Source organism: Bufo gargarizans, chromosome 1, assembly GCF_014858855.1.
Source record: "Bufo gargarizans isolate SCDJY-AF-19 chromosome 1, ASM1485885v1, whole genome shotgun sequence".
NCBI lineage: Eukaryota > Metazoa > Chordata > Amphibia > Anura > Bufonidae > Bufo > Bufo gargarizans.
Window position 1 is genome coordinate 364,609,234 of NC_058080.1, and position 10,631 is coordinate 364,619,864.

The window sequence follows — 10,631 nt, forward strand, 5'->3', positions numbered from 1 at the left end:
CTTGGGTAAACAAATGGAAAAAAATAGATGATCTGGATAGGTAGGGAGTAGAAAAACAAATCCTCCAGGGCTGAAAGGCCTACAGCAATATCCACAAACTGAACTCAATTTCGAGGGGGAGTGGTAATTGTTTTTATCATCCTCTTTATAAGTTTTACATTTTTCCTATAATCCAGGATGCCTGGAAGTCATAGACACAGCTGACAGAGGAAAACAAGCCTGGCTATGAGCTGTGCGCTGCGATTGGCCAGCAGTGCAGCAAGGGACACGCCTCCTACAAGAAATCAGTCAGAGGGAGCGCAGACACCGGAGCCTATACCGGGCGAACGGAGCGGCGCCCAGACTTACTAGTAAGTGCAGGGGGACCCCTGGGCGCCGCTCTGCCCACAGGTATAGTTAGTTTTTCATTTGTAGAGTAGTGAAAGGTCCTCTTTAAGAGGGTTGTCCAGGTTCAGAGCTGAACCCAGACACCCATGCTTTCACCCAAGCAGCCCCCCTGATGTTAGCATCAGAGCATCTAAATGCTCCGAGGTGCTCCCTTGCCCTGCACTAGATCGTGCAGGGCACAGACTCTTGTTTACCATAACACTGCCAGACGAAGGCCTCCACCTGGCCATTCGGTAAAGTCACCGGCTCTGAGGCATGTTCTAGCCATTTTACTGGCTAGGGCAGCGCTAAAGCCCGCCCATCAGTGCCGGTGACGTTACCGGGGTTCCTGGCAGCCCCATGGAGAGCCCGGTTAGACACCGGAACTCCTGAAAATGCCTTTGCCCTGCACAATTTAGCGCAGGGCAAAGGAGAGCATTGGAGCAGTTCATGCTCAAGTCAGGGGGGGGCCACTTTGGTGAAAAACAAAAAGGCATGTCCGGGTTCGGCTCTTAACCCAGACAACCCCTTTAATTGATATTTTTATACTGCTAGGCATAGGTTTCTGCCTAAGGCCTCCTGCACACGACCGTTTTTTCCCCCCAGTTTACTGGCCTTTTTATTTTTGCGTTCCATATACAGTACCACTCATTTCAATGGTCCCGCCCCCCCAAAAAAAGACTGCAAAACACTGAAAAAGCCATATGGTCGTGTGCAGGAGGCCTAACAGTGTTGGGCAGAATTTAGCGCTGCCCTAGCAGTTTTATGGGTAGCGCAGCACTAAAGCACGCCCATTAGTGACGTGACATCACCTGACTTACTGCTGGGCGGAAGCCTCTGCCTAGCTTTACCCATGGAGAGCCTGGTATGTCACCAGATCTTTAAAAAAAAAAACAAAAAAAAAAAACACACTTGCCCTGCACAATTCAGCGCAGGGCAAAGGATAGCATGAAACGCTCCGATGCTCATGTCAGAGGGGCTGCCTGGGTGACAATAGGGATAGGTCCAGCTCCAGCTCTGAACTTGGACAACCCCTTTCAAAATCTGTATTGAGAATTTTCCCTCTAGTGGCATAGGATTATTAAAAGCAGGCTGTTGATATTAAAGTAGTCAGCTGAATATTCTACAACTACAACTGCTCCCCCACCCCAGAAACACCATAATTAAAACTACGTACAGCAGAAACTGACAACCCAGCTCCCTTGTATTACGCATGGTTGTTGGTGGCATGGACAGGTGATCCTGGTCTCAAGCAAAGGTCTATGTGCAAAAAGTGACTGCCGAGTTCAGCACTTAGAGCATCAAGGAGCTATGAGGTAACAAGTTTATTACACATATCACTAGTTAAGGTCTTGTGTGTTTAGGATCTTAACACTCAGATATTCATGGTCAATAACTGTACTAAATGGCTTCAGGGTCACCATTTTGGTTGTAAAGTCTAACATCTAATCTACGTTTAATAATTAAAAGGAAAAACACTAATGACTAGCACCAAGATTAGAGCTTATTAACCAATGCCAGTTAGACTGGAGCAGATGTATGACCACTGTAGAGCCGGCTGTCAAGGGGACGCAGTGTATGGTCTGCTTTTGGGGGCAGTTCATGCGATCTGTACCACAAGATGTGCATCTACAGCTCCATTTTCTAAATAGGCTTTTGAAATGAAAGACCAAATAAACCAATATATTAGTGCATTGTGAATTCACTCAACATAAAATGTCACAAAACTTTAAATTCACATTTTATTTAAATACATGATCCCATAATCCATGGTTCAGTTCCTGCCAGCAAGTACAGTCTTCCTCCACTGGTGCACGCCAACACACCTTCCGGTCTGCTTCCCCCTCATGGTTTTGAAGCATACCATCATTATGGGGACAGAAGACTGCCGTCAGCTGCCAGACACTGGGGACATGGAGCATCTTAAAGATAGCTTGGGAGGTCTTTTTCTGTGACCTAGAGCAAAAAGGTACACAACATGGGATTAGATTCTGGACACCAGCTATTACTGTCTATAGTTAAAAAAAAAAAAAAAAAAGTTAGTATTACTTTGTTCTAAATGCTTTTCAATATGCAGAACACTACTTACGACTGGATCCTCCATGGGGCTGTATCTCTTAACCACATGACCTTCTCTATTAATGAGAAACTATAACAAGAAACAATCATTATTAAATAGGGGAAAAAAGTGCCCTATCCCAATATCCTAATAACATTCATGACCATGGTCTCACCTTGGTAAAGTTCCACTTGATGCCACTAGAAAACAAAACAAGACAGAAGTATACATGAAAAACAGAGCATATGTATTTATGAGCAGGTAAACCCCAGTGCTGTAGTCCACAATAGCCATTTCAACTCATTGCAGAAACCCAGTTCCAGCTATATGCAATGTTCAATAATTTATGTAGCGCCGCCATATTTCAGAGCACTAAGATTTAGAAGGTTCAGGTACAATGCAAACTAGACATCAGAATTACGAACTGTGTAGCAAGGTATTTAGTGATCATTTCCTCTTTAATTCCTCGTAATGTAGTAGGTTTGTGGTGCCTGGTCGCATTTTTTGAGGTCTGAAGTAACTGTACAGAACACACCGAAAAGCCCTAGGAGGGGCAAGGAGGCCAGAAACCATCATGCTATGTAATGAAGATCTACTCCCCTGAAGACACCAGGGTAAGATGTGTCCTGCCATCACCACCTGTCTTTGTATCATGTGGGCCTCAGCAGGGTGCCATGTTGGGAACCTTGCTCATAGGTTCATGGCTCTAGTGACTCTTATTTTGCAAATATACATACACACTCTGACAAGTCATCTTAAAATCTATTTTTTCCAGAATCTCAGAATTCATGGTAACACAAATGCTAAGAGCATATGTAAACTATATGTAAAAAGTGTGGCTGACTTCATTTGGTTAATCAATAGATGATAGTACTGCCTAGTCAGAACCCAGAGGCAATAGCGGATGTCATCTTTAATCTGTTTATACAGGGCCCAAAGATCTTTACAACATAACAGTCACAATGCAAATCCAGGCGTGAAATCTAAAGGCTTTAGACTGCTTATTTGCAGCCAAATTCATGAGGGAGCCCGTTCACCTCTTCGGGACAGCCTTGTAGGCAAGGAGATAATATTAAGAATTGCACAGTACAGGAAACTGCCGACACTTACTCCCCAAGGGTACCCCTCCCTTTAGGTTGCGCCTTCATCCATTTCCATAGAGGGTGGGCACCATCTCCGTTGACGTCAATCTTACTGAACATGTCGAATTCAACTTTGTAGGATGCAGCAAAATCCTTTATTTGAGATTCATCCCCAGGTTCCTTCCATGGGAAATACAAAAACATTTAGTGTCTGCACATACAAACTCATTTTCCAAAAGCAGGCTATTAGATGCATCTATAATATATGAGCAACTAACTCCTAATATGCTGTCATTAACCACAATCACTTCAGATTAGCATGAACCTATAGTGAAGTACAGGGTAGCCCACCAAAGTAGCCAGTTTTTTGTGGGCCACCCTGTAGAATAAGGCATTCCCTGTACCCTGCCTTCTATAAGATCCAAGCTTTTCTCCAACAGTGCCTCAACTCTACATCATTCACAGAATGTAGGCTGCTAAAACAGCAGTCTGTAGTAATACAGAACTACAGTGTTTCTCCGAAAATAAGACTGGGTCTTTTTTTCTCTGAAAAAGGGGTTAGGGCTTATTTTTTGGGGTAGGCCTTATTTTGGCTCCATGAACAACAATCACACATTTATTCCTCCTTCATGTAAGTGAGAACGTGCGGGCTGGCGGCAGTAGAGAGTCTACAGAGAAGCCGCCAGCCCGCCCAACTTGATAGTGAAGGGAAGCGTGGCTGCCGGCATCATTTAGTGAAGCCGCCAGGTGCTGCTCAGTGCCGTCAAATATGCGCGGACTGGCGGCATCACTGAAGCCTGCGCTGCCTGCCCACAGTTTCATGGCAGCTCAGGAGCCATTAGTGTTTATTTTTTGGAGCAGGGCTTATATTTTAAAGCCTACTCCAAAAACCCTGCAAAATAGCACTAGGGCTCATTATCAGGGTGGGGCTTTTTTTCAGGGGAAACACGGTAGAAAGTGTTATTCCCCATCCCCAACACACCACACTCGCCTCACCACAGGGACACACCCCACAAGCATGCATGATGTTGCTACTGTACATTGTGACATCACTGATTGTGCATGTGCAGTATACATCTTTGGCTTCAACTTAAGTGGAGTAGCCTGGCTGTGTGGAGAATCGAAGGGCGAGTACCGCCACACACACACCTTTCAGCCCTCTGGCCCACCCTTCTTTCCAATTACCTCCTCCTCCAGGTGGCGGAAGTCATGCGCGGTACCAGAGGACGGCGGGCCGGCAAGTCTCAGTGCAGTTGGCCTGCACCTGCGCACTGCTCAGCTTTTCGTATTATGCATGCAACTATAACTGCCTGCGAACTAAAGACAGCTGCGCTGAAACTTGCCGGCCTGCCATGCTCTGGTGCCGCTTGTGACTTCTGCCAGCTGGAGGCAAAGGAGAAGGTTATAGGAAAGAAGGGCGGGCCAGAGGGCTGAAAGAGGTGCGTTTTTCTGGGCACATCAGCGAGTAGCCTGGTCACTTGCGGCAGTACTGCCACCCCTGGGCACTTGCATACATTTAAAAAAAATTAAAACAATGTCTTTCATGATCTTGACGAGGGACACAGAAAAGAACAGTACCATTGTAATGAAAGTCAAAGAGTCTATAACCTGATCTGAGTGGTCTAAAACACTCAGATTAGGTGACAGACTCACTGCTCTTTTTCACCGTCATGTGAACTGTTCAACCTGGAAAAAATAAATAAAAATGGGCCGTGTGTCGGTCGGCGGACTGGACACCCTGACCCAAACTGATTGGATCATAGTAATTTATGATGGCGGCTCCATTGTACTGTGCTCACAGGATGATGTAAGCACAGTATAAGAGATCTGCGGTACAAAGTGTCTACCTTCCTTTGGATCATAAGAGAAACCAATTTTCAACTTTACCCGTACCCTTTCCACCTTCATCCACATACTTTCCCATTGCCTGGTTGAACCATACTATGACTACAACTTCTCTCTCTCTCCCCCCCCCCCCCCCCCCCCAAACTGGTGTTCCCATAGAGTGCAGCAACACAGGAATTAAAAATGGGTACAGCAGAAATGGACAGCCCAGCTCCCTTGTAATACACATGGTTGTTGGTGGCATGGACAGGTGATCCTAGTCTCAAGCAAAGGTCTCTGTGCAAAAAGCTAAGGCACAATTGCAAGAGGGGGAGAAGAAAAATAAATAAGATTACTGTAAATCAGCCTGTACCTGTTTTCCAAACTGGTTGCAAGGAAACCCGAGGATGCGTAAACCTGCCTCAGCATACTTGGCGTGAAGGTTGACAAGCTGAGTGTAGTTTACTGGCGTTTTTCCTCATTTCGATGCTACATTTACAATGATGCAGACAAAGCCCCTGTGAGAAAACATTACATAATTACTGGGACAAGGGCACAATGTTCCCAGAACTGAGAAGAACAAACAAGAACAGATCAGCAGCGCAGAGTGGACCAGAGGGAAGCTTGACACATCTGCTGAGGGTAAGCAGGTGAAGGAAAGGTACCTGTATTTCTCCAGGGACACCGCGTTGCCATCTATGTCCGTAGCAGAGAAGTCGTAAATTGTTTTCGCGTTCTTCCAGTCATTCACCTGAGCACACTGAAAAAAAGCACAAACAGCTTAGAAAACACCAGCACATGAACAGCATGAACTGCTCCAGTCACCCAGCACCCTTCCCACCCATTCTGACCTCAGGTGTCTAGTACAGATTCTGTCGCCATTTCAGCACATTTACAGGAGCTGTCAGTCACTAACTTTTTACAAAAACTTTTGATATGTCAGACATTCCAAATATTATGATTGGTGGGGAGTGATCGCCGAGCCCCCCATCGATCCCTAGAACGAGGGAGAAGCACACTTTCCTTGCTACAGACGATGGACCATTCATAGACTTCTATAGTGCCAGTCTCATGCAGTGAGCGCTATACGCGCGCACTTCACGGCCCTTGTTCTAGGGATTTCAGGGCTCAGACCCCCCTCTGACATATCAAAGTTAGTAACCCTTTACAGCCCCAGGGCGAAGAGAAATGCCTACGTGTAGAAAGGGGGGGGGGGGTACCATCCATCTCACCTCAGACACATTAATGAGCCACAGGGCTACTAGACAGGCTTTTAGGATAGTCTGGAAGAGAATGGACATGTGTATTGTACAAGAAAATAATCCAGCTATACCAGCCATATAACATTTCAATGGGCAACTACAGTCACTGTTCCTTCCACAGCAGATATGACCAGAACCAACAAATGCAAAGGATAAAGGTCTATTCACACATGATGGCTATGCCAAATCTGATGTGGAAGAGCATCTGTGGCAGAAAGCCAGGGCTGGCGCAACTTTTTAAAGGGGTTATCCAATATCAAACAGCCACCCCCATATGCCAGGCCCCTCACAGGTAATATACCTGCACCGACGCTTCTCCCCGTGTGCCAATGAAAACATCCAGTGTCAGGTGGCGCAGCCAATGGCAGGTGGTGACGACCCTACCTAGCATTGCAGGCGACACTGGGGAGGCTTGTCTCCATCTGCCATTAGCTGCTTCTCTCCACCCCCCGGATGTTTTCTGTGTACAGGGAGAAGCAGCAGCACAGGGACCAGGAGCGGTCAAGTATATTCCCTGTGAGGGGCCCGGGGGGGAAGGTGTTTACAATATTGGATAAGGGTACTTTCACACTTGCGTTTTTCTTTTCCGGCATAGAGTTCCGTCACAGGGGCTCTATACCGGAAAATAACTGAGCAGTTTTATCCCCATGCATTCTGAATGGAGAGCAATTTGTTTGGGATGCATCAGGATGTCTTCAGTTCAGTCATTTTGACTGATCAGGCAAAAGATAAAACCTCAGCATGCTACGGTTTTATCTCCGGCCAAAAAACTGAAGACTTGCCTGAATGCCGGATCCGGCATTTTTTCCATAGAAATGCATTCGTGCCGGATCCGGCATTCATAATGCCGGCCCTGTCCTTCCGGTCTGCGCAGAGCTGGGGAGAGAAAAATAAAATAAAAACACACACACACAGGATGTCACCGGAAAGACGGATCCAGCATTTCAATGCATTTTTTTTGACTGATCAGGATCCTGATCAGTCTTACTAATGCCATCAGTTGGCATATGTTTTGCTGGATCCGACAGGCAGTGCCGGAACTGCTTGCCGGATCACTCTGCCGCAAGTGTGAAAGTAGCCTTACTCCTTTAAGCACCATGGCAACTAAATTAATTTACAAATGCCGGTTTTACACTACCCTCAACATTCTCCCAAAAGAGGCGTGGTGTGGGAAGGGCCATTTCTAAACAATGCTTGAAAGCTACACCACCTACGAGCCGTAGTAGATTTCCTTTATGGTCAGCAACCTTTAACATGCTAGCTGTTGCGAAACTCCCTGCATAAAGACTTGCTCAGTTCTCAGAAATTCCACAGAGGAGAATGGAGCATGATGGGAGCTGTAGTTTTGCAGCCGCTGGAGGGCTGAAGACTGCCGAGCCCTGTGTATATAGGGTCGGAGGATGCCTCATCATAAGCGCATCATCCGGCGGCGCAGGGAGATACCAAACACCAGTCTGATACATGAACCTAACGGGATAGATTAGTAAAATGAGCAGAGCAGTTACTTCCAGCCTTCATTTCTCAATGGGTTGTACACACTATGAGCCACAACAACAGAGCTCCATAATCGTGACTAGTCACAGCAAAACATATCCATGGGCCTCTTAAAGGGGCAATAATCCCGAACTCCGCCTTCGATAAAAAAAATATAACATAAAATAAACTAATTTTTATGGCCAAAGTAGTTATCATGGGGGCCCACGTGTTCTGTAATCCTTCCTATTATGCCGACTGGAAATGATCAGTAAATTCAATCACTGATTCCACAGTACAATAGATTGGAGAGTATGGCAGACAGATAAGGTGCACTGCTCCTTTAAGAGACTGGGGGCTGGCTAAGCGGATAAGCAAGGACTTTGACAGCACTTACAATAACGGCTCCTTTCCCATTGATCTGCTCCTAATCCCGAATCGCTAGCCTCTAATAGAAATGAAGGACTACCACCGGGCACAGACAGCTGCCCGGGCACATTGTGGGGTGAATGCACACGCAGCGGTTTACCTCGAATGTACCCCTACCTAGCGCCAGGGCTCTGCAGTCGTAGCAGAGGACTCCTGACCTCTACAGGACATGTGACCGCACACACCAACACCCCACTGAGGGTAGGCTAACCCGCACAGACGGCGTCACACCCACACGGCTCCCGCAAACAGCCAGCACCGCACGGAGGTTCTCACCATCGCTCTCCTGCCGCACACCACGCCGAGCAGCACTGTCCTCGCAGCCCCAGAGCACAGGGTTTTCAACATGGCACCACCAGGCACCGCCCTCCCAGCCTACTTCCAGACCTATCACAGCGAGGGGGCGTGGTCTGTACTGACAGTCTTCTGCTGGTGGCCAATCAGGTTGAGGATATCCGCAGCGGCCTGTGGTGAAATGGACGCCCCGGCTGCACGCAGTTAGTTACCAGAGATGTCCCGCGGCGGCTTCCGCTCTTTTCAGCCGTTCTTAGGTTTCTGTGCATATGACTTTTTTTTTACTATATGATAATATAATAATAATCAATAATTGCCATATTCCAGAGTTTTATTGAGTCCATAGGGGTTAGAGTGTTTAACTGAAAAATCCAAAACATCTCCTTTCTGCAAAGTTGTACATAGGAATTTCGTATCCAATCTATAGGTGTTAAATTATCAAAGCCTGATAGGAACGTTAAAATCCAAAATGTTTATTAATTGTAATTATTTAAAAATAGGGCGTGCAACCCAAACTCATTTGCACAACAGGCCATACGGTTAGCAGTATCATATCGCGCACCGTATAGCGAAAACAATGGCTCCGTGGTGTGCTAGTGTAGAAAATGCACCCACTTTATTGTTAACGATCCAACTATACCTCTACTGACAAAAGGAATGTCTGCTGGTCGGCTTACACAGGCAGACAGACCGTCACAGACCTAGATACCCTCACTTACGGCTTCTGCCGCAATTGGTGGTATCTATCCCTAATATATGGGCGACATTCTCACGCGTTTCTGTGCCTGGGTATCACCGGCACTTCATCAGGAGCCTACAACAAAGAGACGCTGCTACATATTAGTTACTGCCTGGTGCGATCAGTGACACTCCGGTGAGAGTATCGGCGCTAGGATGGCCGCACGCGGCCACAGGAACGCCGAGCTTTAAAGGGCTAAACACCCCACCCCCATAGGCGTGGCTATGAGCGGCCTGCCATACTAATCCGCTAGCAGGAACACCCGGAGAGACAGTCCAGGCCTCAGGAGGAGTGCCAATGGCACTTAAAGATATAATGGGGGAACATTAGCGGCGGCCACAGTAAATAAATTCTTTATATAGGTGATATCAAGGTAATACCGGGAGAAGACCACTACAATGACAACCCTATATGCACCTCCACAATAAAGGTTCCATATAGCCTACTGCACACTACATAGAGCGAATGACATATGCAATGAGCAGGACCGTGGTACGGTTACACGGACACCAAATTATGCAGTGGGTCAGGATATGGGTGTGATAGTCTATAGTTTTTGTTTGTGACGCCAATTGCAGCGTGCGCAGGGTACAGTCACAGGGCCCTTTAAGGTGTTGTAATTCATGTACCAGGTGAGGAATGCCAGAGTGGTATAATGTCTCTGTGTGGTAGTAGTAATAGTGTCATCGGTGTCTCCTACCTGGGTACGGCTGGACTCCTAGATCCTGGCTCACATGCAATAAAAAGAGTGTGTTGCTAGTAGGAGTAATTGAAGTATTAGCAGCAATAAATGAAATCCAAACTTGGAATAAAGTTCAAACTTATCTTTACTATATGCAGCTTTTATCCAAGTGAGATACAGCATCAGTCTTTGGTCCCAGCAGCTATTGCCAATGTGTGGCAGGGATCTGTCTTCTGCTCTATCATGTGCCTGGAGCTCTCTACAGGATAAGTCGTCTGCCTGTGGCTCTGTAATGTGGCAGGAATTGCTATCTTCTGCTCTGTCTATCTTCTGCTATATGGGGACTGACTAGCTGAGGAGGAATTTGGCTGCTCACAGGGTATGCTTCTTCCTGGAATACTGGAGGTGGCTGCTTGCTTTC

The 10,631-nt window shown here is 46.7% G+C and overlaps 1 protein-coding gene across 2 annotated transcripts; it reads right to left on the bottom strand.

The window, feature by feature from the left end:
* Positions 1-2,090: 2,090 nt before the first annotated feature.
* Positions 2,091-8,905, bottom strand: GPX4 (glutathione peroxidase 4). 2 transcript variants are annotated; one of them, XM_044269416.1, is made up of 7 exons: positions 8,772-8,905; positions 5,997-6,091; positions 5,705-5,849; positions 3,536-3,687; positions 2,601-2,625; positions 2,456-2,515; positions 2,091-2,322 (listed from the first exon to the last, which is right to left on the bottom strand). In XM_044269416.1, exons 1-7 carry the CDS (start codon positions 8,841-8,843, stop codon positions 2,290-2,292), a joined length of 582 nt encoding a protein of 193 aa, XP_044125351.1. In that variant the 5' UTR covers positions 8,844-8,905; the 3' UTR covers positions 2,091-2,289. The 2 variants fall into 2 exon arrangements, with proteins under 2 accessions (XP_044125351.1, XP_044125342.1); XM_044269407.1 differs by lacking the exon at positions 8,772-8,905 and adding an exon at positions 6,564-6,647.
* Positions 8,906-10,631: the final 1,726 nt, after the last annotated feature.